The 27,463-nt window shown below is 40.6% G+C and overlaps 1 protein-coding gene across 1 annotated transcript in view; it reads right to left on the reverse strand.

Annotated features, from left to right (window-relative positions):
• Window positions 1-2,406: 2,406 nt before the first annotated feature.
• Window positions 2,407-27,463, reverse strand: part of pitpnm3 (PITPNM family member 3) — a 166,693-nt gene continuing 141,636 nt past the window's right edge. Inside the window, exons 14-19 of the mRNA XM_057838597.1 lie at window positions 16,816-16,932; window positions 16,602-16,750; window positions 9,030-9,179; window positions 8,771-8,954; window positions 8,565-8,693; window positions 2,407-4,327 (exon numbers count right to left, since the gene is read on the reverse strand). Coding sequence (XP_057694580.1) covers window positions 4,013-4,327; window positions 8,565-8,693; window positions 8,771-8,954; window positions 9,030-9,179; window positions 16,602-16,750; window positions 16,816-16,932 — 1,044 coding nt within the window. The 3' untranslated portion in view covers window positions 2,407-4,012. The remainder of the gene's footprint in view (window positions 4,328-8,564; window positions 8,694-8,770; window positions 8,955-9,029; window positions 9,180-16,601; window positions 16,751-16,815; window positions 16,933-27,463) is intronic.

Genomic DNA, 27,463 nt, shown 5'->3' on the forward strand with positions numbered 1-27,463 from the left:
GTTTAGCAAAAGAGTGACTGTTTGCTAATTAGCATAGTCTTTGTCTTTCTCTGCTATTTATTAATTCAAATGAATATCTGTCTATTTGATTTTTCTCATTACAGGGCAAAAGGTAAGGTAGACCCTGAACCGGGCAACCATGGCACATATAAACAAAAAACTATTCACGTGGATGATTTTAAATCTTCAATAAAGCTGACGTGCATGTTTTGGAATGTAGAAGGAATTCAAGAGTACTCGGAGAAAGCCCACGCGCAAAGAGTACATGTAATTTACTCACAGGAACGCCAGATCTGAGATTCACACGTGAAACATCTAAATTGTGCATTGCACTGCCTTTAAAGGAACGAAAACAAAAACAACTTGCTGCTCTAACATTGGTGAATCATCGACGACTGCATTTGACTTTGGTATTGCAACCTTTGGGGGCAGAGCCAAGAACAATGTTCTGCACAAGTGGGGGCCAAAAAGTGCTTCTGTGTGACGCTTCACTTATGCGAAATGCCTGCTGAATTGAGCCAAAAGACAAAAGTGGGGCTTCATCTGCCAAAAAAGGGAGGGGACCCGTGGAGGCACGAAGCTAGCAATATGAGCGCGAGTTAATGAAGTCTGTCACATCAGCGGCAAAGTTGTGATTAATGTGCATGGCCGCGTCAGCGCTATTTGCTCCCGCAGGCTCTCGCCACCGCGCCGCCACCATTGTCGTCCCCGGATCTGGAAACAAGTGGATCAGCTCTTACATAATCATGAGCGCATTTGCATTCTGTCGGCCTCCGGAGGTGCTGCTGCTAAGAATAGTCTCGCTCGCTAATGTTGCCACAGGACTTTTTTCATTTTACTTTGTCGGCTTTATCGTACAAGCTGACAAGTAAATTTGGCCTCATCTGCAAATTTCCTAAAAATGTTCCTTTAGATAAGAAACTCTAGTTGTTGTCTAATTTGCAGCCTTGAGTACCCTGACCCTTTTTTTTTTTTTTTTTTTTTTTTTTTAAATTAATTATTGAGTGAAATACATTTGAATTAATTTTGGTCTTAATTATACAGTACAGTGATCCCTCGCTACTTCGCGCTTCAAACTTCGCGTTGTTTTTCTCCAATTAAATAAATAAATACAGATGAGCTATCTCGATCTGATCACGTACTCTCACTCTCTCTCCTGCTCCTTTTCTTGGTAAGGCAGTGCACTGGAGTTGCTTATTAAATTTAACGATGGTTGACAGACGTTAAGGTTTGATCTTGTCAGTGACGCTGGGAAGCCGAAACTTTAAAACGCCGCATGCGTCAATCATCGTTTAACTTGTTAAACAGTTGCTGTGGCAACTCATTTTGTGTAAATGAGCAGCTTGAGCGACTCACTCAATGAAGCATTTAATAAAAACAAGCATTTTTCTACTTTATTCTTTGTTTAAAATAATTCAGTGGGACAGTAACATGTTTAAAACTTATCATAATCACAGTATTACATTTGAAGTGCTTATAAACACTTATTTTAAAAAAAAATATATATATATATTAGGGCTGTCAAACGATTAAAATTTTAATCGAGTTAATTACAGCTTAAAAATTGCGTGCGTTAATTGCGTCAAATATTCTAACGTGATTAATTTTAAAAATTAATTAACGCCCGTTAACGCGATAATTTTGATAGCCCTAATATATATATATATATATATATATATATATATATATATATATATATATATATATATATTAGGGCTGTCAAACGATTACAATTTTTAATCGAGTTAATTACAGCTTAAAAATTATTTAATCGCAATTAATCACAATTCAAACCATCTATAAATTATGCCATATTTTTCAGTAAATCATTGTTGGAATGGAAAGATAAGACAAGATGGATATATACATTCAACATACGGTACATAAGGACTGTATTTATTATAACAAAAAATCAACAAGATGGCATTAACATTATTAACATTCTGTTAAAGCGATCCATGGATAGAAAGACTCGTAGTTCTTAAAAGATAAATGTTAGTACAAGTTATAGAAATTTAAAACCCCTCTTAATGTTTTCGTTTTAATAAAATTAGTAAAATTTTCAATCAAAAAATAAACTAGGAGCTGGCCATTGTTGATGTCAATAATTACTTACACAATGCTCATGGGTGCTGAAGCCTATAAAATCAGTCGCACCCAAGCGCCAGCAGAGGGCGGCAAAACTCCATAAAATACAATTAACAAGCAGTTCACTGTACTGTCATTTAAATCTGTCTGAGCGGGGGGTGCGTTAATTGCGTCAAATATTCTAACGTGATTAAATAAAAAAATTAATTAACGCCCGTTAACGCGATAATTTTGATAGCCGTAATATATATATATATATATATATATATATATATATATATATATATATATATATATATATATATATATATGTATATATTAGGGCTGTCAAACGATTACAATTTTTAATCGCGTTAATTACAGCTTAAAAATTCTTTAATCGCAATTAATCACAATTCAAACCATCTATAAATTATGCCATATTTTTCTGTAAATCATTGTTGGAATGGAAAGATAAGACAAGATGGATATATACATTCAACATACGGTACATAAGGACTGTATTTGTTTATTATAACAAAAAATCAACAAGATGGCATTAACATTATTAACATTCTGTTAAAGCGATCCATGGATAGAAAGACTTGTAGTTCTTAAAAGATAAATGTTAGTACAAGTTATAGAAATTTAAAACCCGTCTTAATGTTTTCGTTTTAATAAAATTAGTAAAATTTTCAATCAAAAAATAAACTAGGAGCCGGCCATTGTTGATGTCAATAATTACTTACACAATGCTCATGGGTGCTGAAGCCTATAAAATCAGTCGCACCCAAGCACCAGCAGAGGGCGGCAAAACTCCACAAAACACAATTAACATGTGGGCATTTCACTGTACTGTCATTTAAATCTGTCTGAGCGGGGCATGTGCGTTAATTGCGTGAAATATTTTAGCATGATTAATTAAAAAAATAATTACCACCCGTTAACGCGATAATTTTGACAGCCCTAATATATATGTATATATATATATATTTTGTTTGTTTGTTTGTTTGTTTTTTGTAATTTAATTTTTTTATATGTATCTCTTTCCAATGCTAAATCTGAATAAATTTTGCGGCGGGTTCTGGCCCCCATTAACCGCGAAAAACAATGTAAATTCATGTTTGTGTGTAGTTAATTTGTTTTCCTATTTTACAGTAAGCACAGTGTTAAAGCTTAAACAGTGCCTAAAGTTAAGTTATTTGCTGCCACTGCCAATACAATCCATGCCAAACCACTGAAAATAAGAGTGAATTCTGCCAACCTTACCAGTTCTAATTGATCGGAGGTGTATCGCCTTTTAACCGCAGAGAATGACTTGTAGTGGTTTACAAACATATGTATACTTTTAAAATTCAAAACATCTTGCAAGTAATTTTTTAGGTGGTACTTTAAGTTTAACGATGTCTCACAAAATCGATCGATCGATTTTATAGCCAAGATTACTTCGAATTCGTCAAATTTCCATTAAGTGAATAGAAGCAAAACTCTAAAATGGCCGCTTCAAACGTAAATGAACATTGTGTTTCTTGTTGAAGTTCTTCAGAATATTTGGTGGGACTACTCATGCTATAGAAGTTGTTCAGTGAAATTACTAATCAAGATCTGATCTTAATTTTCTTTTATAACTGTGGTCCACTGACATATAATGACAAAAGGAAATGAATGTTGTCCACCTGTTTAGTATGTGTGGTTCAAATTTTGCGGCAATTGTTTTGAAAGAGTTTGAAAATGTTCAAAATGGGCGCTCTGAAGCAAAATGCCAGATCTCCAGCAGATTTCATGTTGCAAAATGAAATCGGTACAGGGCCTGAATAAGAATAAATCCAATTTAAGAAAGCCCTCAAAAAGACCCATTTGGATCACATCTATTTTCAAGTTCTAACCTCAGCTTTGTCTCTTCCGCTATCTTCCAGGAATTCATCCATTGTCTCTTTGTTCAGCATCAGGGAGTGGTATCCCCTCGATGCATCACGCCCCGGCCCCACACGCCTTGCCCGCCTCCCCCTCCGTGGTCCTTGTCTGACTCGGGCTGGCTCTGGGCCCGCTCGGGCTTAGGGTTGGCCGTGCAGGGTGGGTCAGGCTGCTGGACAGACATGGTCCTGCGCAGGTGGGTCCGCTTGCACAGGAAGTCCGGTTTGGCAGTGAGCCCGAAGGAGCCTTTCCTGAGGACCATACGAACCGAGGGTGACTTTTTGGGTCGAGCTCTGTGGCCAAACTGGAGGGAGGAGAGGTGCGCAGCGTAGCCTTCACTTAAGAACTACAACAATAGCACAAAAAAAAGTATGCAAATGTGAACAACAGCAAGAATCTTTGACAATGAATCAACAATTCAAAATACATTTATAGCTGTGAGATGTTTTAAAGGGAACCTCGGTCTTAAAGACTTGTTGGCTCTAATAAGCCACAATTGTTCTCTTTTACTAAAATATGTTATTAGAAACACATAAAATATTGCCATTGATTAAAAAATCTATAATATTTAGTAGGGATGAGAATCGAGAACCGGTTACCAGTTCCGCGTGTAGCAATTCCATGGAATTGTTTGGCAGATTATCTAATGATTCTCTTATAGATTCCAAACAGTACAATCAATGTCACAGACTTTACGCATGATACACACCGACAAGTAAGCAAATATCACAAAATGAATGCTCACAGTGTAACCACCCACCAAATGTACCATGAGGTGTCGCCATCAAGTGATAATGTAGTGGTAACACAGGCCAAGTCAGTATTCGTGAGACTACTTAAAGAAATGGTGATTTTTCCCAAAAAGTCTATTAATGGGTCTATCATAGTCTCGTCGAATACTGTATAAGAAAAATATAACATACATGCATCTAAAATAATCCTAAACGATTTCATGAGCAATTTTTATTAGAGATGTCCCGATCCGATTTTTGGATCGGATCGGACGCCGATATGGGCAAAAAAATGCGCATCGGTATCGGATCTGCCGACAAGGAAAAATTCCGATCCAGACTTCCGATCCAGTTTTTTTTAAATGCCCGGTCTGGGTTTTCCAGTGCACCGATTTACATAATCCATTCCAGTTTTTGCTTCGGTTTCCCTAAAATCCGGTCCGCATTTTACTGCACACCTTCAACACACTACATTACCGTCTCCCAATTTACCGAGAGACTTTATCGGTAAAAATGTCAACTGTGTGGGATCATTCACCTTAAAGGACGACAAAGACGAAGATGCAGAGTGCAACATATGCCACAACACAGTCAAGCGTGGTGGTAAAGCTGAAGAAGTTTTAATACAACCAACCTAATCAAGCATTTAGCGAAATACCACTACAAACAATATGAGGAGTATGTTAAAAAAACCGAAGACAAAAAGAAAGGTCCTACGCAACTAACACTGGCAGAAACGTTTGCTATGCGTGACAAACTGTCACTCGACAGTCCCAAAGCCCGGGGAATAACAAGAGTCATTGCCGAAGAATTCATTCTGGATGACGAGCCATTATCTCTCGTGAGTAAAGACACACCATCCAACACTTAGAACCACGGTACAACATGCCCAGCCGTCATTACATCCTTGAGCCATTCAGCCGTGGAAGATTCTAGAACGATTCACAAACATCCAAATTCCGATTATTGAAATGTCAAGTAAAGCGGAACTAATACACAGCGCGGTCTTCGGGACGCAATGAGAAACGGACCGCATTGCGTCCCGAGAGTAAATCTCATGCTTGTCATAGACCCGGGTAATGCCAATGCTCGACTCACGGCTTTAGCTCAACTCATGCCGGAATACCTGACTGCTGCTGACAGCCACTACAAACTACGTCAACATCGTTTTACTGTAGATACTAGATATCATATGTATATAGAACTAGATGAAGGATGACAGACTCGACGACGTCAGCAACATTGAAGTATGGAAAACTACATGCGATAGTAAACAGCCGCCATCTTAAAGCAGGAGACTTCCCTAGTAGGCTGTTGTGAACCTTCCAAGAGAACGTAATTAACTTTTTATCTAAAATACTCCTAAATCGGCAAAATCTTGACTTGAATCTATCTTCAAAACAGTTTTAAAACTTTAACATGTCGAAAGTAGACAGAAGGGAAATTATGGAATAACGGGAGCAATTTTAACAACTTTAACAGTTGATTCGCAAAATTAAATGAATTGAATGTAGTTTAAAGCTGCTGATACAAAATGGGGACTTGAGTATTTTATTTACTGTTTTAAAATGTTAACTTGATACTGAAATAGTTGTTTTTTTAAACCTGAGAGGCTTTTTATACAATTATTGTAACTAATGCAAGAAACATTAAAAGCATCGAATAGCTTGGGTGGTTTGTGGGATTTTCCACTGAGGTTGTTTGTGTGTTTTGCTTTTTTAAAACGGTTTACAATATTATTTGCACGTTTTACTGACTGACTATGCCATTTCTGTTTGTTATTTATAATGTTTTGTGTTTGTCACTGAATAAACAGGTCAGTTTCTTGTTACCAACCGTTATGTGTTATTCAAACTCACCTAATTCAGCTGGCTAGTTGTTATCAAGAGTACTAAAACCCTTTTCAACATGAGATGAGTCTGACAACTAAGTAAGGAGGCTAAATAACTGTTAACTTTAACACATGCTCAGATAGGCCGGTATCGGTATCGGCCAGTATCGGTATCGGATCGGAAGTGCAAAACAATATCGGTATCGGATCGGAAGTGCAAAAACCTGGATCGGGACATCCCTAATTTTTATACTCCTGTTAAAAAGATTTTAATGGGTATGCGTTCGTTCCCATAGCAACCAGTCCATTTCCTGTTATTGTCCTACGTCATGCGCTCTCCATATTCTGGGACTGAGAATAGGCGTAAGGTGCGCATTTCGAGCAGAGAACGGCCACCTTTTAGAGGAAGTATTCATTTTTGTGCATCCATGAACAAATGTAAGTATTTCCTCTTCATTGCATAAAGTTCTTATGATAAATTAGAGCCATTATCAGCGCGACCGTTTCGTGTTTTTACTGTCAGCTGGTTGCTCCGCTCATCCTCGCTGCGTCGAGGAGAGTGTTGTTTACATTACATTCGCGTTGCACATTTGTGTTAAGAGGGAATGTGTTAGTTTAGCATCTTAAGATGATGTTGTACATCCATATGAGTGTACAGTGCTTAGTATTCGCGACTTTTATGGTCAAGATGACCGCAAGTGCACGCAGCGCGCTTACGGGTTGTGCGCGCACACTCGCGCCCTCACCATTATATTCGCGTTGCACATTTGTGTTAAGAGCGAATGTGTTAGTTTAGCATCTTAATGTGATGTTGTACATCCATATGAGTGTACAGTGCTTAGTTTTCGTCACTTTAATGGCCAAGATGACCGCACGTGCACGCAGCGTACTTCCGTGTTTTACGCGCGCACTCGCGCCCCCCCCCCCCCCTTTGTGTTCATTACACTGCGAGTCATGTATGTGTATTATTGACTGCTTTACAGTCAATTTGCATTGTTTATTGCATTCGCACTAATTTTCTTTCCTTCCACACCACACATTCCAGTCTTTCACACACATACAAATACATCATCATCTTTCCACGCTTGCTCCCACCTGGTCATTGTGTGATTTTCATATGAAGTGCCATTGCCTATACATAGTTGTGCCTGTTGCTAAGTTGTATTAAAAGTGCCAAAGACCAACTCCACTCATTGTGTTCTAACCGACACCCCGAGGCGAATGAACCATAAAATGTATTGAACCCAGAACCTCATACAGTCCATTAGTCCAAATTAGAATCGATAAAGAATCGAATCGTTAAGCAATATCGATAATGGAATCGGAATCGTAAAAATCCTATCAATTCCCATCCCTAATTTTTAGTACCTGTTTTGACGCTCTGGGTGATGACGTAGATTGTCACTATCACTCGACGAATATTACCGGGTTACTGCAATTCTTTCTACGCGGCGAGACGTCCAACACGTGCGCTTATCGGTTAAAAGCTATGAGTACTTACTTTTCATGTTTTGAGTCTTATTACCTTTTCATTGCCTCAAAATACTTTTTGCATGTGTTTCCCTCATATACTTTTAAGCATTGTGTTTTCTTGTGGTAGCTTTAAAGCAGATTGTTGATCTGTTGACCGCATTCGTTTTTATGTATTTACTTAAGGCATTGTTTGTATGTTCTGTCTGTATGCATCTAAACAACACAAGCTGAAAGCGCACGGTAGAACTTTGGGCGTCAAATTCGCTTCGTGTAGGACTCTTCCCCAGTGTAGCACATTTTGGGTTGAATAGATGACATGTTTATGTCGCGTGAGTCATACTCTGGAAGTCCGGCAGCGTAACCACGTGGCGTCACTGTCCTGCAACGTCAACAACAATAGCGACCTACTAGTTGAACTAATTTTACAAATTGTATAAAAAACGAAAACATCTAGAGGGGTTTCAATATCAAATTATTTTAACTCATAATAACATTTATCTTTTAAGAACTACAAGTCTTTCTATCCGTGGATCCCTTAAAAGACCTACCTGACACTGGTTCTGGTACTTCTTTGACGGTCTTCCCACTATATGAATCTGCGAGGGCCCAAGACCAAGCATGTTGTAAACAGAGATGTCCTTCATGGATCCATAAGCAGAGTTGATCTTGATGTGACACTACCCACAGAGGAGAATAGGTAATGTGACATTGATGCACAACCCTGATTTTTCTTGAGTTTAAGGGTCTCGTGTACCTCCTGTATGAGATTCCTGAGGAAGATAGTCTTCTGTCGTAGTGGGTCGTGAACTAAACCTTCAGAGAAGAAGATCATGCCATGAGGAAAATTATGCTGCGACAGCCAGGATACCACGCGCTGTTTCTGCATGTCAGGGCGACCCGTGATATAGATAATCAGGTAGCCCAAGTCCTGCCAGTGCCTGACCAAAAGAAAAGTTACCGTCATGGGTAAGGTTTGTCTAATAAAGTTCTGGTGGGTAAAATAAGAGATGAACCTGACGACATCCACGGCTCCGGGGCGGACCTTAGGGTCACTGCCCATGATAGAAACACTGGCTGCGAAGGAGCCATCGATGCTAAAGACCACGCACTCCATGCCGCGAGGTAACACTGTCAGGTAGGCCTCGGCCGACGTTTGATCACCCCTTGAGGAATGAAAACAAAGAATTGCGGTTGAGTTTCATATTACAATAAACAATATAGGATTTTATACAGTGGCAGAAAAATGTTTGTGCATATCCTGGGTGCTAAAACATTTCTGAGCTACTGTCAAAATGAGGTCATTTGAACTACCGTAATTTCCCGAATATAACGCACAGTTTTTCCCCCCAAAATCAACTTGTAAAATCATGGTGTGCATTATAAACGGGTACATGGATGGAGACAGAAATATATATACATACATATATAAACCGACTTTTAAAATTTTTTTTTATTGACACGGCCACATTGTGCTGAAGAAACGTATGCGGCGATCCGTTGCCGACCATTACGGTACGTGACGCCACCATTTTGTCTCGGTAATACTTCACTCTGATCGGCAGAATGATTCCATCTGTGTTAAATTCTGCTTTTTTCACCTTCATAAAGCACAGAATTTAGTTTCTTGAACTCATTTGAGTCAACGTTTACTGTAGCTCCGCAACTCGGACCATAAGAAACGTAACAACGCAGACTTCCTGTGTGTGTCCGTCAACTATATCCGTCCCTCGGGAAACTCAAACCCAAATAACAATAGTACCTATTGTTACTGTCGTGTCGACAGCGATGAGCTCTCTCAGATTTCCGACTTACTTTCTCACTTTCATTTTACCGTAACAATCCATGGAAGAAACATTTATTCATCATGATGAAACGAGCAAGTTATACAGCAGCCTTTCAAAGAAAAGTCACATCTGTTATGTTTTCTCCTAGATTCTGGTAAGTTGGAGAAGTTGTCAAATCATATTATCACCGTAAATATTGTAAGTTTATGGTAATATTTTGAACTACCAATATGCTATGCTTGTACTGTGTTTCACCAGTCAGTAAAATGACATTTCTGTATCTGTACACGAGGTCTGTTTTCTTGTATTCTTCTATTTATTGGTGCTAAAATTAGGGTGCGCGTTATAAACGGGTACAATAATTTTCCCTAGATTTTACAAGTAAATTTGGGGTGCGCATTATACACGGGTGCGCCTTACATTCGGGAAATTACGGTAACTGTAAATTGGTGCTATAACCCTGAACACTACACAATTCAAGGTTAATATAGCCCCAAAAATACATAACAGTATAAAAAAGAGCATTACTTAATGAAAAAAATATTAAGACCAGTGTTGTTAATAACGGCGTTACAATGTAACGGCGTTACTAACGGCATTATTTTTTTCAGTAGTAAGTAATCTAATTAATTACTTTTCTCATCTTGGCAACGCCATTACCGTTACTTAGGACGGAAAGATGTGTGTTACGATGCGTTATTATATTGGTTGAATGACGAGAGAAAAGTCTGAGGGAGACGGACTCACCGAGATGACAGAGCACAGCAGGATGGGGGGGGGGGGGGGGGGGGGAGTTGTGACGCCGAGCAAACGCGATGCTAGACAGCTCCAGTAATACCTGTTGTAGCCGATAGCCTACAAACTACGCCCACATGATATAGTAGACATGGTAGATATCACATCACATATATATATATATATATATATATGTGTGTATATCAGGGGTCGCGTTAACCGAATATTTTCCATCGTTGACCGATTTTTTAAAACGGTGACGGAAAAAACTGAAGTCCATCTGTCTTTTTGACAGGGTGGCGAGTGAGGATATTAATTAGCTATTGTCTCTCTTGATGCATGATGTCGTTGGCCTTACTCGGATAAATGTCAAGGCAACTGAGTGTCCGAAGTTTCTTCAAAAAGCCCCAAAACGACGATGGTGTTGATAAAAGAGGTGAAAAAAAGAGGGACTGCACAAGCGGGCGCGCAATTCAAGTCCATGCGCACCAGGAGGAAGGTGTGAGACTGCGTTCAGGGCACAGCAGGTGAACTGTTAATTTCATTGTTCCATATGTAGCCTACCTACTGGGGCCACAGTCAGCTGTTTTTGTCACTACGGAGAAAAAGTTACATATTCATCTGCTTGATGTGTGATGGCACGGTGTGGATTCTCTGTTCGGACAGAATATAAATTTAAAATGAATGAAAACTAAATACTATTGAATATGTTGAAGCGGTATGCAATGTTAAGAGTCTTGTTAGCTCGAATTGCTGTGTCCAGCCGCTGTAGCTCTGCTGCTCACTGTGAACTCTCTATTCAAGCCGGAACGCGCGCGGCTCTTAAGTGTCTCTGTCACGTGACTGTGTCGTAGCCGGTAACGCGCTCGGCCAAATGGACACACAAGTACGAAAGGTGAATTATGCAAAACAAAGGGTCACCACAATGTCATTGTTATCATTTAAAAATTTTAAGTGACGGGTAAAAATAGATTATGACCGGATTTTTATGACCCTGTCAGTCAAAATGACAGACAACGAAAAAGTCTAGCGCAACCTCTATATATATATATATATATATATATATATATATATATATATATATATATATATATATATATATATATATATATATATATATAATATATAGTTGTGGTCAAAAGTTTACATACACTTGTGAAGAACATAATGTCATGGCTCTCTTGAGTTTCCAGTTATTTCTACAACTCTGATTTTTCTCCGATAGAGTGATTGGAACAGATACTTCTTTGTCACAAAAAACATTCATGAAGTTTGGTTCTTTTATGACTTTATTATGGGTTAACAGAAAAAGTGATCAAATCTGCTGGGTCAAAAATATACATACATGGATCTGAAAAAGGAATCATTGACTTGAACAAGTCAGGAAAGTCACTTGGAGCCATTTCAAAGCAGCTGCAGGTCCCAAGAGCAACAGTGCAAACAATTGTTTGTAAGTATAAAGTGCATGGCACTGTTTTGTCACTGCCACGATCAGGAAGAAAACGCAAGCTATCACCTGCTGCTGAGAGAAAATTGGTCAGGAGGGTGAAGATTCAACCGAGGATCGCCAAAAAGCAGATCTGCCAAGAATTAGAAGCTGCTGGAACACAGGTGTCAGTGTCCACAGTCAAGTGTGTTTTGCATCTCCATGGACTGAGAGGCTGCCATGCAAGAAGGAAGCCCTTGCTCCAAAAGCGGCACCTTAAGGCTCGACTGAAGTTTGCTGCTGATCACATGGACAAAGATAAGACCTTCTGGAGGAATGTTCTGTGGTCAGACGAAAAAAAAAATCGAGCTGTTTGGCCACAATGCCCAGCAATATGTTTGGAGGAGAAAAGGTGAGGCCTTTAACCCCAAGTACACCATGCCTACCGTCAAGCACGGTGGTGGTAGTATTATGCTGTGGGGCTGTTTTGCTACCAATGGAACTGGTGCTTTACAGAGAGTAAATGGGATAATGAAGAAGGAGGATTACCTTCAAATTCTTCAAGATAACCTAATGTCATCAGCCCGAAGATTGGGTCTTGGGCGCAGTTGGGTGTTCCAACAGGACAATGACCCCAAACACACATCAAAAGTGGTAATGGAATGGCTAAATCAGGCTAGATTTAAAGTTTTCGAATGGCCTTCCCAAAGTCCTGACTTAAACCCCATTGAGAACTTGTGGACAATGCTGAAGAAACAAGTCCATGTCAGAAAGCCATCAAATTTAACTGAACTGCACCAATTCTGTCAAGAGGAGTGGTCAAAGATTCAACCAGAAGCTTGCCAGAAGCTTGTGGATGGCTACCAAAAGCGCCTAATTGAAGTGAAAATGGCCAAGGGACATGTTACCAAATATTAGCGCTGCTGTATGTTTATTTTTGAACGAGCAGATTTGATCACTTTTTTCTTTTCACCCATTATAAAGTCATAAAAGAACCAAACTTCATGAATGTTTTTTGTGACAAAGAAGTATCTGTTCCAATCACTCTATCAGAGAAAAATCAGAGTTGTAGAAATAACTGGAAACTCAAGAGAGCCATGACATTATGTTCTTCATATATATATATATATATATATATATATATATATATACATGCGTTAGTAAACAGCCGCCATCTTAAAGCAGTAGACTTCTTAGGAAGGCTGTGTTGTAGAGAACCTTCCTAGCAAACCTAAGTAACTTTTTATCTAAAATACTCCTCAATCGGCAAAACCTTGACTTGAATCTATCTTTAAATGATGAAACAGTTTTAAAACTTTCACATGTTGACAGCAGACAGAAGGGAACTAATGTAATAATGGGAGCAATTTCAACAACTTTTAACGGTTGATTCAGGGTAAAGGGTAAATTAGGGTAGGGAATTGGGCTAGGGCCAATTGTCCCAAAAACCTTTTAAAACTTCACATAGTGTGACCTATGTTTTTTTTTTTTTGAGGGAAAAAAAAAAAAACATGAAAATTATCACCTGTTACTTTGCCAAGTAACTAGTTACTCTTACATTCAGGTAACTGAGTTACGAACACAATTACTTTTTGGGAAAATAATTTGTAACTATAATTAATTACTTTTTTAAAGTAACATTAACAACACTGATTAAGACACAAACACAAAATAAAACAAAACAAAAAAAAACATACAAAAAATGTGCCCGTAATACAGTACTTTTCAAATAGTGGGGTGTGCCCAGGGGGGAGCAGAGCCATGTCAGGGGTTGCGAATGTGACTTTGGAGAAACATACTTTTTTGCCTTACTCGAATAAAGTGTACTTGCACACCCACTCAGTGGGTGGCAGTGGCGCTCTCATTTTCAGAGTGTGCGCATTATTTTTTAAGCAAACAAGAGCACACTGCAAAGACCACTGGAAAGCGTATGTAGCATTTGGCTTTTGGCTTTGACTTTTAATACAGCAGGAGACGAGGAAAGACCAGTCTGTTTACCGTTGCTAAAAATGTTTGCAGAGGACAGCGGAAAGCCAAATCAAGTAAGACGTCACTTAAAGACATTAGACCCCGATCACAGTGATAAGCCGCTTGATTGCTTTTCACTGGAAATGTGCCGAATATTGCCAACAATCGTCCCTCTTTGTCAGTGTTTCATCAGTAAACCAGGGAACACTGTTAACATGCTCGGGGCAAAATAACCCACGCCATAGCAAAGAGGCTGACTTTGCCTGCAGCAAAATAAAACTTGTCCCTCTGTCCAATGACACTGTTGGTTTTGTTCTATTTTTGTTTTTTCGGTCAAGCTGTTTGGCATATTGTCTTTGTAAGTTAAAGTGCCTGCAACAGCATTAAAAAAAAAATCTTAAATAGCGTAAGTATGTGAATTGGAATCATATATTGAGACAATTCGACTACTAGTATATATAACAATTTGGCCAAGCGCAGATGAGGAGTAATTAGTCTTTTAATCTGCCGTTTAGCAACGCCTGTCATTATAGCGCTCTGCGTCCCCAGCTGGAGGATGACGTTGGCAGGCTCACAGACCATTAAGAGGAAGGATTCAGAACGAGGAAAATACGACACAGAGCAGCAAAATGTCATCATTGTTTCAATCTCTCCACTCCAATATTTTTACAGGATATTCTTTTTAACTAGGTATTTTTCCCCAATTACTAAATAAATGGTATGGTCATGACAAATAACAGTCTTGTGCTAAATAGAATATGAAATATTAAAAATGCATTTGTTCAGTACGACACGGCAAAATTACTGCATAATGGTCAAAACTGTTGACTTCATGGACCTCCCGAACGGTATTTTATGCCACTGAAGTTAGTCCGGCTTTTGTCATTTCCCTGCCCCGGCTTCGGAGATGGATGAAAGAGGGTAAACAAAGCAGGAGGCGTGACAGCTAGCCGACATGCTAAACCGAACTGAGCGGTGTTTCCAAGTCTTATTCACGTCTTTTGAAAACTAAAAAGCACACAAAACTACCCCAGATAATTTCACACGGCGGCAGGGCTGACTATCTTCACCGAAAACTTGCGGCGAGCAAGTTAAAGCTCGTCGTTCACCTGCTTTGTGCAGGAGTGCTCGTAAAAGGGGGAAGCAGCTGGAGAAATCATCTTTTTCGCCCTTCAAAAAAGAAAAAAAAAAAAAAGCACAAAACTACCCCAACTCATGTCACACACGGCGGCAAGGGTGACAGCCTTCACTGATCGGTGGCGAGCAAGCTCGTCGTTCCCCTTCTGCGGGCAGGAATGCTCGTTGAGGGAAAGCAGCTGGAGAATGACCGCCGGACAAACTGGCTGACATCGGAGGAGTGCATGGCTGCCCGAGCCCAACCCGAGGATAGTGGTCTATTGCCGGGCACATGAAGAGGGCAGAGAGGGCTGGGAGTCTGGAAGATATGGCGAACCGCAGACAAATGCAGGGGGCTTCACAAGCATAAGCCGAGTATAGCGTTCTATCGGGAGCAGCGAAGAGGGTTGTGTGACAAGTCGCCCGTCGTCAGCCGAGTGGCCTTCTCGGTGGACAATCAGCCACAAAATGCAAGCCACCTCCTTATTAAAACGTGCCATGACCCCAGTATTTGACATAATACAAAACACGTAGTTACTCACTTCCTCGTAAGTCCAATGGTCCCACAGTTGTCGGACTTGTTTTGGCCAATCTCCGGGGTGAATGGGAAGTTTTAGAAACCCAAAAAGGCTCACACGTCTCTTCCTGGTGCAGCAACAAAAACCTACAGCACATTTGGCTGGCGTGATGCGAAAAATAAACGAATTAATCCCCAAAATCAGCTGAATCCACAGTCCATCTGCATGCTATAAAGCAGTGGTGTCAAACCGATTCCACAAAGGGCCGCAGTGGGTCCTGGTCTTTATTCCAACAGATCCAGCACAGACAGTTCAACCAATGAGGTTTCTGCTAAAATAAGCAATCAACTGATTACGCTTGTAAAACACCAGATTGGTGAAAAGGTATTCATCTTGTTTGGTTGGAATGAAATCCAGCACCCACTGCAGCCCTTTGAGGACCGGTTTGACACCTGTGCTATAAAGCAATGCTGTATTGTGAGCTGCTGACTCGCGTGACGTCACATTCGCATTCGTCCTCAACCCGAGACTGGAGCCGGAAGTCACTCATTTTCATGGCGCGGGATTAAAAAAATTGAATACATAAAACGATCGCTTCCACACACATCCAAGGGGTCCATTTCCTTCAGAGCATAAAATACCGTGTGAAATATGAAAGAAACATGCTTTTTGCTGTCAAAGGCACTTTAATTATCGAATTAGTTATTATTATTAATTGATTTTATTACATTTTGTTTTTCAGTATCAAATGGTCAAAAAATGTAACGAGTGTATATTTACAGTTTCACTTTTTTTTTTATTCAGGCAAATTGATGTGCTTTAAGTCTTTAGTCCGCAATTAATTTAACAGCCCTGATACAAAAAAATAAAAAATCAGGCTTCAAGGATCAATGCGTCTATATCCCTAGAATCAACCTACTTAACTTCAATATTATGCGTTCATGGGCAACAGGAACAGATAAAAAAATGATAGTGCGCACACCATCAACAATAGTAGCAACATGACCCTTCAGCCTGTAATCGGAATTCGATGCTTACTTGACCACCATTTTAATGGGATATACGCCAAGGCTGAGCTTCTTGTCGTCGGGAATGGTGTACGTCACCCGGCCGTTGCTGTTTGTAACCTCGGTGTCAAAGTGCACCCAGCGGCCTGACTGGGGTTGAGTCATCAGCAAAATGTCCACCTATGCGATGATGAAGCGCGCTTGTGAGCGAGTGGCAACTGCACGGCGACAGGCTGTGTCATTACCTTTTCCCCAGTTAGCGTCACCATGTCCAGGGGTCCGTACATGAAGCGGCCGACCAGTGTCTGTGGTCCATCTTCCGTGGCGATAACGTCATTCACCCGGTGGTTGGCGGTCACGTTCTAACGAGAAGATGATGACAATTTTCATCAAAATGTTCATTGAATAACAAAGAGTTGATTGATAAGGTTTTTGCTGTGAGACTAAAAACATATTTACTCCCAATTTAAATCTCTACAATAGGTGTTTTCAATTTTGGATTGAAAATATCTCTTGGAGCAATTTTCTTTTTGAAGGGCTGCTATAAAGGGCTAAAATTACCTTTAAATAGCCACTTCAAACAAAAAATAGCAGACTTCCTGTGTCTTTTCAGGAATTACTTTTTCTGGCCCTTTTTTAGTCTACTCATAATAGTCATGCCTACCATATTTCAGGTTGCTAAGGGAAACTGGCTCTGGAGCCTGAATTTCTTTTTAAAGAAATCTCTGCAAACAGTAAAAAACGCTTAAAACCAAAATAGCAGACTTGCTGACTTATTTGGTAAGTCCACTAATGAAGAACATGACTAAATTTAATGTTTTTCAAGGAAACTAGCTTCTGAAGCTGGCTTAAAACACACACACACACACACACACACACAAAGAAAAACAAAAGCTCAGTTAGTACCCGGTAAAAAATAAAACTTCGTATAATTCATGCTTTTTTTTTCTTTTTTTTTTAATGTAACCCCATTTTGTTGTTGTTGTAGGCATCCATAGGCATAATTTGACTTATAGTATGTGTTCTCCAGGTTTAAGTAGACATAACTAGAATTCTCGAACTTTCTCTAGTAATTAGTTATTTTGAATATTTCCACTCTGGCACCTACACACTAATTCAAGTCTTCAGGGAGACTCGGACGTACGTTTCTGGGGTCTCACCTGATTTTACCGCATCATACACAGAGAATGAGGGGTGTCTGGGACCGGTAAGTGTGGGGGTGGGGGGGTATAACGTGATAGTTGCCTCCCTGCCACAAGCCCCGCCATTTCTCGCACCTCTTTTAATGCACTCCATACTGTATATACATTTTAGGGTCGGTGGGATGTGCGGCTGGGAAGAACTGTGCGACGGTCCCACTGCCCTCACACTGCACTATCCTCCCCACATAATCCCATCACGGTGCTGGGTAATGGCTGCCAGTCATGGACCTAGCACAGGCCACAGTAATAAGGCGGTAGGTGGGTCCCACACCTTTTCTCTATGGCGTGGCTCCCAGGGCGTGGCATATTCTTTGCCTGGCTGACAGTTGCGGGGGTGGGCGTGGATTGGTGCTCTGGTCCTGCGCCCCCCTGCGGCGGCTTCTGGGTACCCTCGTGCTTCCACCTTTCCCTCTCTTTTAGGCCTGCATATCCTCTCTGGGTTTGCAGTTCACTGGCCGGGTGCCGGTAAGTCGGTGGGGTGTCGCCCACTCCTGGTGGGGACCCTGTCCTGCCCCGGGTCTAGTGGGCCGTGCGGGATTCCAGCAACCTCTGTTTCAACAGACCGAGACGCCAACCCAAGTACCTCTGTCTTGTTGTGCATCCGCCATATGAAGAGGGTGTGGAACCAAGTAAGCGCCAATCTCATCAGGAGCACGGCCCGTATTAAGAAGTTAGCAGATCACTACCAGTCACGCAACGCGATGCACAAGGTGGGTCAGAAGGTTTGGTCATCAACCCAGTGGTGGTATGGTTACAACTCCCCAGGACCATGAGGGTCCATCTGATCTTCCATGTTGGCCAACTCAAACTGGTCTGTGAAAGCCCTTTGGTTCCCCCCATGCCGCCTCTTCCGCCACGTCGACTGATTGACGGCGGCCCGGCCCATTCAGTGAGGAGGCTCCTGAAATCCAGACCACGGGGACACGGTTTTCAGTATCTCATGGACTGGGAGGACTACAGCCCCTAGGAACGATTGTGGGTTCCTTCCTCTCACATTCTGGACCCGGATCTCATTTGAGACTTTCACTGATTCCACCCCGACGCGCCGGGTCCGTCCGGAGTCTGTCTTTGAGGAGGTTACTATTACAGCGCAGCAGCAGGCCTGCGTGTTTTTCTCTTCCCCCCTGGTCATCCCACCCACCTGTTCTGTACAACCTGATCGTCATCATAGCCATATACTTATACATTCTCAGCCCTCTGCCTCAGTGCGAGTTTGTTAGCCATTACAAGCAACATACAAGCGTTTTCCTGTCGTCTTGCCTTCCCGGACATTGACATATGTTTTTGGCCTTTTGGACCTCTGCCTATAGCCCGTACCTTGCCTGTGCCTCTGCCTTTTTCTGTCCGTATTTCAGTGACCCTCAACCTGTGACGGGAACCGGACCCGGAACGTTTCCTGCCTTTGCCTTGCTTGACCCTCCCCTCTCCCGTTCCAGACTTCACAGAAAGAAAATGCGTCTTCCTGTCTAGGAATTCACTCAATAAACCTTTAATCTGAGTTCTGGATTCTTGAGTCAATTTGTTCCCTGGTTCAAGTCAGGTTTACTACATTTCTCACTGTTTAATTAAACGTTAACAGTAGAAAACACATACCGGAGGACACTTCTCTCGAAGCAGCTTCCCACTCGAGTTTTGCAAGTTAGCAAATTCACACAGTTTAATGTTACTGTATGCTAAATCTGATCCAGGTCGGACTTTCTTTCTTTCTTTCAAATTTCTTTTTATTGGTTTTACAAAAATACAGAACACCCCCCCTCCCGAAACTTAAAAAAAAAAAAATTAATGTTTCACTCTAGGTTGTCAAACACAGCCAACCATGAAGTCCAAGTCTAATCGTAAATGTCCAGAGAGCCATAGAAAGTTCTTCCGTGCCATCACTCTCAATACATAATAGTTACAGAATCAAAATACAGTGCAATACGTTCAAATGTCCAAATAGGAGCAGCATGGAAAGCGACCATACTATTGCCCATCCCCCATAGCTAAATTAACAATGTACAGTAACAGTGCATATGTCATTCCTGTACTTGTGTAGCGGTGTTATCAAAGAATGAAAGAAAAGGTCCCCATGTACTGTAAAATTTCTTTTCAGAACCGCGAAGAATATATCTGATTTTCTCGAGCCTAAGGTTCATCAGCACATCCCTTATCCAATGCGATGTTGTGGGTGGGGCAGCCTCCTTCCACCTCAAAAGAACCAAACGTCGTGCCAGAAGGGTGGTAAATGCAATAACCCTACACCCCCAAGTAGGCAGCCGCAGACCCTCCGGTAAAACTCCAAATATTGATATTAAAGGATCAGGAGTGATTCCGACCCCCAACACTAGGGAGAGGGCTTCAAAAATACCCTTCCAAAATATTTCTAAGCTCGGACATAACCAAAACATATGGATCAGTGTTGCATCCACCAGCTTACACCTATCACACAAAGGGCTGATTTCTGAAAAGATTCTCGACAATCTTACTTTAGAATAGTGTACCCGATGTACTACCTTAAATCGAATCAGAGCATGACGAGCGCACATAGATGAATTATGTACCCTGCCCAAAACCTTAGACCACAGTCCCTTTCCGATTGGTATTTGAAGATCCCGTGCCCACAGGTCTTTGAGTCTGGATAAGGACGGAGCTACCAAATGAGAAATTAGATTAAAAATGCGCTTAATTCCCCCTTTCTCTGTCGGATCTAAAGACATAACATCATCTAAAACTGTTGTAGGAGGTTTATTTGGGAAAAGCGGTATGATACTCTTAACAAAGCTTCTAAGTTGCAGATATGTAACATGATGAGAATTAGGAATATTAAATCTTTGGACTAACTGTGCGAAAGAGGCAAAAATATCATCCACAAAAAGATCATTTAAATGTGTAAGACCCAGGCTGGACCACAGATGAAAGGCTTTATCAACTGTTGAGGGTACAAAAAATGATTCGACGCCACTGGGCTAAAAAGGCAAGTACCAACTACACCATTTTTTTTCCTAAATTGAGAAAGTATCCGAAGGGAGTGAGATAATACCGGGTTATTTCCCGATATCCCAACTGTCAAGGGCAGTGGCGCACCACACAAGGCGGCTAATGAATTTGGGAGACATGCACATGATTCCATCTGCACCCAAGTGGGACAATTCTCCTTAAGATGGTAATATGACCAATATGCCATACAATTTAAATTTGCGGCCCAGTAATACAACTGAAAGTTAGGAAGAGCCAAACCGCCCTCGCATTTAGCCCCTTGCAGGAATTCTTTACGTAAACGTGGCTGTTTATTATTCCATATATAAGAAGAAATAATTGAATCCAATTTTTTAAAATATGAAACGGGAATGAAAATAGGCAAACATTGAAACAGGTATAAATATCTGGGCAATACCGTCATCTTGACAGCATTAACGCGTGCTGCTAGTGAGGTATGCAGTAGTGACCAATTAGCCAGATCAGTCTTAGTCCTAACCAAGAGCCTGTCAAAATTATGCTCACGGAGTCACCAGGTCGGACTTTCAGTAGCAAAATTAGTGGTGTGTTCCCTACCTCCACAACAATGATGTCTTTTTACATTACTTACAGTGTTTACTCCTGCTGCTGGCCAAAAAAAACTTCTAATTCCTCTTCGGAGGAATGTCGGCATGTTGTATTTCTGTCGAGGCTGTGATTGCATGTCTGTGTGTGTGTGTGGGGGGGGGGTGACAAGTCATCAGCCAATCAAACGTGTGTTTGAGAGGGGAAAATGGACTGGAACATTCAGCAAGGGAGATGGGCTAAATGTTAGTCTGAACATAATGAAAATTCACTTAATAATGGTAGGGTCAGTTCTATCCTTACAACATATGGGAACACAATCTATACTACCGAAATAATTGAAGTCATTATATAATGCAAATAAGGTTGCTTAAAAGTGCTTATAAGGACAATTTGAGCATCCTGAAAAGTTTGTAGTGTTATGTCCCTACAGTCCCTATGCAAGCCCTTGGAGTAAACGGAACTTGAAATGTCATGTGAATTTAGCCAGGCTGTGTAGCTCAGTTGTGTGTTGTACTGTCATTGAGGTAATCCAGATTCAAATCCTGCTTGGATTAACTTGTAAATGTATTTAAATCCATTTCATTTTGGGGGGGGGTTCTGACTAATTGATTAAGTAAATCCAGTTTACCGTAATTTCCCGAATATAACACGCCCCCCCCCCCCAAAATCAACTTGTAAAATCATGGTGCGCATTATAAACAGGTGCATGGATGGAGACAGAAATATATACAGTGCCTTGCAAAAGTATTCGGCCCCCTTGAATTTTGCAACCTTTCGCCACATTTCAGGCTTCAAACATAAAGATATGAAATTTAATTTTTTTGTCAAGAATCAAAAACAAGTGGGACACAATCGTGAAGTGGAACAACATTTATTGGATAATTTAAACTTTTTTAACAAATAAAAAACTGAAAAGTGGGGCGTGCAATATTATTCGGCCCCTTTACTTTCAGTGCAGCAAACTCACTCCAGAAGTTCAGTGAGGATCTCTGAATGATCCAATGTTGTCCTAAATGACCGATGATGATAAATAGAATCCACCTGTGTGTAATCAAGTCTCCGTATAAATGCACCTGCTCTGTGATAGTCTCAGGGTTCTGTTTAAAGTGCAGAGAGCATTATGAAAACCAAGGAACACACCAGGCAGGTCCGAGATACTGTTGTGGAGAAGTTTAAAGCCGGATTTGGATACAAAAAGATTTCCCAAGCTTTAAACATCTCAAGGAGCACTGTGCAAGCCATCATATTGAAATGGAAGGAGCATCAGACCACTGCAAATCTACCAAGACCCGGCCATCCTTCCAAACTTTCTTCTCAAACAAGGAGAAAACTGATCAGAGATGCAGCCAAGAGGCCCATGATCACTCTGGATGAACTGCAGAGATCTACAGCTGAGGTGGGAGAGTCTGTCCATAGGACAACAATCAGTCGTACACTGCACAAATTTGGCCTTTATGGAAGAGTGGCAAGAAGAAAGCCATTTCTCAAAGATATCCATAAAAAGTCTCGTTTAAAGTTTGCCACAAGCCACCTGGGAGACACACCAAACATGTGGAAGAAGGTGCTCTGGTCAGATGAAACCAAAATTGAACTTTTTGGCCACAATGCAAAACGATATGTTTGGCGTAAAAGCAACACAGCTCATCACCCTGAACACACCATCCCCACTGTCAAACATGGTGGTGGCAGCATCATGGTTTGGGCCTGCTTTTCTTCAGCAGGGACAGGGAAGATGGTTAAAATTGACGGGAAGATGGATGCAGCCAAATACAGGAACATTCTGGAAGAAAACTTGTTGGTATCTGCACAAGACCTGAGACTGGGACGGAGATTTATCTTCCAACAGGACAATGATCCAAAACATAAAGCCAAATCTATAATGGAATGGTTCAAAAATAAACGTATTCAGGTGTTAGAATGGCCAAGTCAAAGTCCAGACCTGAATCCAATCGAGAATCTGTGGAAAGAGCCGAAGACTGCTGTTCACAAACACTCTCCATCCAACCTCACTGAGCTCGAGCTGTTTTGCAAGGAAGAATGGGCAAGAATGTCAGTCTCTCGATGTGCAAAACTGATAGAAACATACCCCAAGCGACTTGCAGCTGTAATTGGAGCAAAAGGTGGCGCTACAAAGTATTAACGCAAGGGGGCCGAATAATATTGCACGCCCCACTTTTCAGTTTTTTATTTGTTAAAAAAGTTTAAATTATCCAATAAATTTTGTTCCACTTCACGATTGTGTCCCACTTGTTGTTGATTCTTGACAAAAAATTAAAATTTTATATCTTTATGTTTTGAAGCCTGAAATGTGGCGAAAGGTTGCAAGGTTCAAGGGGGCCGAATACTTTTGCAAGGCACTGTATATATACAGCATATTTAATATATATATATATATATATATATATATATATATATGCATACAAACAGATTTTTTTTTTTTTATTGACACGGCAACGTTGTGTTGAAGAAACGTATGCGGCGATCCGTTGCCGACCATTACGGTACGTGACGTCACCATTTTGTTTCGGTAATACTTCACTCTGATCGGCTGAATGATTTCGTCAGTGTTAAATTCTGCTTTTTTTCACTCTTCATAGAGAACAGAATTTAGTTTCTTAATCTCATTTGAGTCTACGTTTATTGCAGCTCCGCAACTCAGACCATAACAAACATAACAACACAGACTTCCTGTGTGTGTCGGTCAACTATATCTGTCCCTCGGGAAACTCAAACCCAAATAACAATAATTCCTATTGTTACTGTCGTGTCAACAGCGATGAGCTCTCTCGGATTTCAGACTTACGTTCTCACTTTCATTTTACCGTATCAATCCATGGAAGAAACATTTATTCCTCATAATGAAACGAGCAAGTTATACAGCAGCCTTTAAAAGAAAAGTCACATCTGTTTTGTTTTCTCCTAGATTCTGGTAAATTGGAGAAGTTGTCCAATCATATTATTACCGTAAATATTGTCAGTTTATGGAAATTTTTTGAACTACCAATATGCTATGCTTGTGCTGTGTTTTACCAGTCAGTAAAATGACATTTCTGTATCTGTACACAAGCTCTGTTTTCTTGTATTCTTCCATTTATTGGTGCTAAAATTAGGGTGCACGTTAAAAACGGGTACAATAATTTCCCCTAGATTTTCCAAGTAAATTTGGGGTGCGCATTATACACGGGTGCGTGTTATATTCGGGAAATTACGGTACTTAAAATTTGAAGAGTATGCCCGTAACTTTTATTTTTAAGTTATACAGTAAAACATGAAAATTTTAGTTTTGCTGACACTTTTCATTTCTAATACAGTATACTGTTTATAAAGACTCGTCAATCTTTGCCACCACGCTCCAATCTTTTGTCTTTTCAAGCATGATTTCTTAAGACTTTTTTGGGTTACTTTTCTGATAGCCATTCTCAAAAATTTCACATTCCTTAAATCTAATGGGCCATAAAATGCTGAGTTACTGTGTCGCATTTCACCAATGCCACTAATATGAATTGATTTAAACGATGTGACATGGGACCGCAAAAGTGTAACAATCCCAGCTGTTCGCCCTCATTAGGGTTCGCAGGAGTCCAACCTTATGTTGGCCAGCACAATGAACATGTCAGCTGGCAGGCCGCCACTCAGCAACCTCTTACCAGTATTGTGTGCGCGGTGGGGATAAGTGGACAAGTCCGACCCCCGACTGCAAAAGAGCAGGAGACAACAAGCACACCGGCAGCACAAGCTGGGACAAGGACCCTCTTAACAAGCACAGAGGGAGTCTGGAATAGACTGAGTCTGGAAATAGTGTCGCTCTGTGACAGATGAAGTGGCAGCGGCCAAATTGAATCAAATACATGTCACTATAAACTAAAGGTTTGCTAGTGTTGTTATACTTGCACTAAACGGCAGCAATTTTGTCCATGTGTAAATATTATGTGTTTCGATAGGTGCTGCTGTTTTGGTTGGCAACAGAGTTCAAATGGACTCAGAACACATGTATGTATTTGAAAGAACTAAGTTTAACTATACATGATATATTTTCATGATTTCCCTGGGGAATTGTAAAGATATAGGTCGGACCACAGCCGTGTTACCATGGTTTTTCACTGACATATTTCTATTTATAGAGGACTGAGGAGGACAGAACTCGGCCAAGTAAATTCCCGTCATTTGAAACGGGCAGGTAGAACACTGGTTGGGGGGTAGAGAGCAACCTGCTCTTGATTGGCCTACAGTCATATAAAAAAAATTGAGGACACCCTGTGGAAGCCTGTGTGTTTTATAACTATTTGGTCATATGGATATTTAATGTCAATTTTAACAATCTTGAGAGATCCAAGTAATAGAACTAAACAATTAAAAATGTAAAATAAAGATTTTTTTTTTTAAATAACTTTCTATAAAATATAATTTTAAATAAATGCAATTTCTGTTGAGGAATAAATTAGGACACCGCAACATTCAATCCCACTTAAAATGGCTACAATCACACACAGGTGTATCACATCAGGCGCACATGATTAGAACATCATTACATTACAGTGTTTTGAAGGAGGCTTGCCTTATTTAAACCTCACATTGAGTTTGGTGTGCCCCTGACTGTTATGTTGAAGTGAGAGAAAACACCATGGTGAGATCAAAGGAGGTGTCTGAGGCCTTCAGAAAGAAGATTTTAGACCCTTATGCATCTGGTAAGGGATTTCAAAAGATCTTAAAAGAATCTAAAATCATCCATCCTACTGTCCGAACAATAGTCTACTAGTGGAGGACATTAAAAACAACTCCCAACATGCCCAAGTCTGGCCGTCCAAGCAAGTTTACCCCGAGAGCAGACCGCAAGATGGTAAAAGAAGTCTCCAAAAACCCTAAAATGTCATTACGGGACCTACAGCAAGCTCTTGCTACTTTTGATGCCTCTACAATCAGAAAGAGACGTCACAAGTTTAACCTTAAAGAGCATACGACAGGAGAAAAAAAGTCTTAAATAGCATTATTATGTGAATTAGAATCATATTTTGAGACGATTCGACTAGGCTATATGCAACAATTTAGCAAAGCGCAGACGACAAGAAATTAGTCTTTTAATCTGCCGGTTAGCCACGCCTACCATTATAGGGCTTTAGCGTCCCCAACAGGTGGATGACGTCAGCGGTAGACTGGGCTCATCGGTTTTACTATTCAGCCCAGTGAGAGGGAATTATTCAGAACGAAGAAAACGCGACTAAGAGAGCCGCAAAATGTCATTGTTTCAGTCTCTCTACTCCAACATTTTTACAGGATATTCTTTTTATCCAAGTATTTTTCCCCAATAGCTATATAAATGGCTTGAGAAGGACCAGTCAGCCCGTCGAGGGGGAACTATTCACAACGAGGAAAATGCGACGAAGAGAGCTGCAAAATGTCATTGTTTCTGTCTCTTCAATATTTTTACAGGATATTCTTTTTATCCAAGTATTTTCCCCAATTGCTAAATAAATGGCATAGTCATAACAAATAACAGTCTTGTGCTAAATGGAATATGAAATAATAAAAATGCATTTATTCAGGACGACATGGCAAAATTACTCCATAATGGTCAAAACTGTCGACTTCACCTTTACTGTCGCACCTCCTGAATGATATTTTATGACACCTAAATCGGACATATGTCATTTCCCTTACCCGGCTTCGGAGAATGTAAACAAACCAAAAGGAGTGACAGCTAGCCGACATGCTAACTCGAACCGAGTGATGTTTCAAAGTCTTCGAAGCGGAAAATCACACATAACTAGCCTGGATTTATTGACATGACGACTGGGTTTTCGATTGTCTTCGCGGATCGGCAAACCACCCGGCGGAGAGCAATTTACAGTTCGTTCCCCGGAGGAGTGCGGCTGCAGTTGTTGTGCAGCAAACGTGCTGCTAATGTGCATGAGGAGAGCTTTTTACATGCCTATCAATGATCAAACGTAAGTAGTCCTTTATTTAAAGAAAGTTTGTAGTGTTTACTTTGTAATCGCTGTATTCATATTTGACATAATACAAAACAAGATGTTTACTCACTTCCTCGTAAGTCCAATGGTCCCACAGTAAATATTCACGGTGAATGGGAACCTTTTAAAACTCCAAAAAGGCGCATACACCTCTCCCTCATACAGAATGATTTTTCTGCAGCCATTTGGCTGGCGTGATGCGA

Source organism: Corythoichthys intestinalis, chromosome 6, assembly GCF_030265065.1.
Source record: "Corythoichthys intestinalis isolate RoL2023-P3 chromosome 6, ASM3026506v1, whole genome shotgun sequence".
NCBI lineage: Eukaryota > Metazoa > Chordata > Actinopteri > Syngnathiformes > Syngnathidae > Corythoichthys > Corythoichthys intestinalis.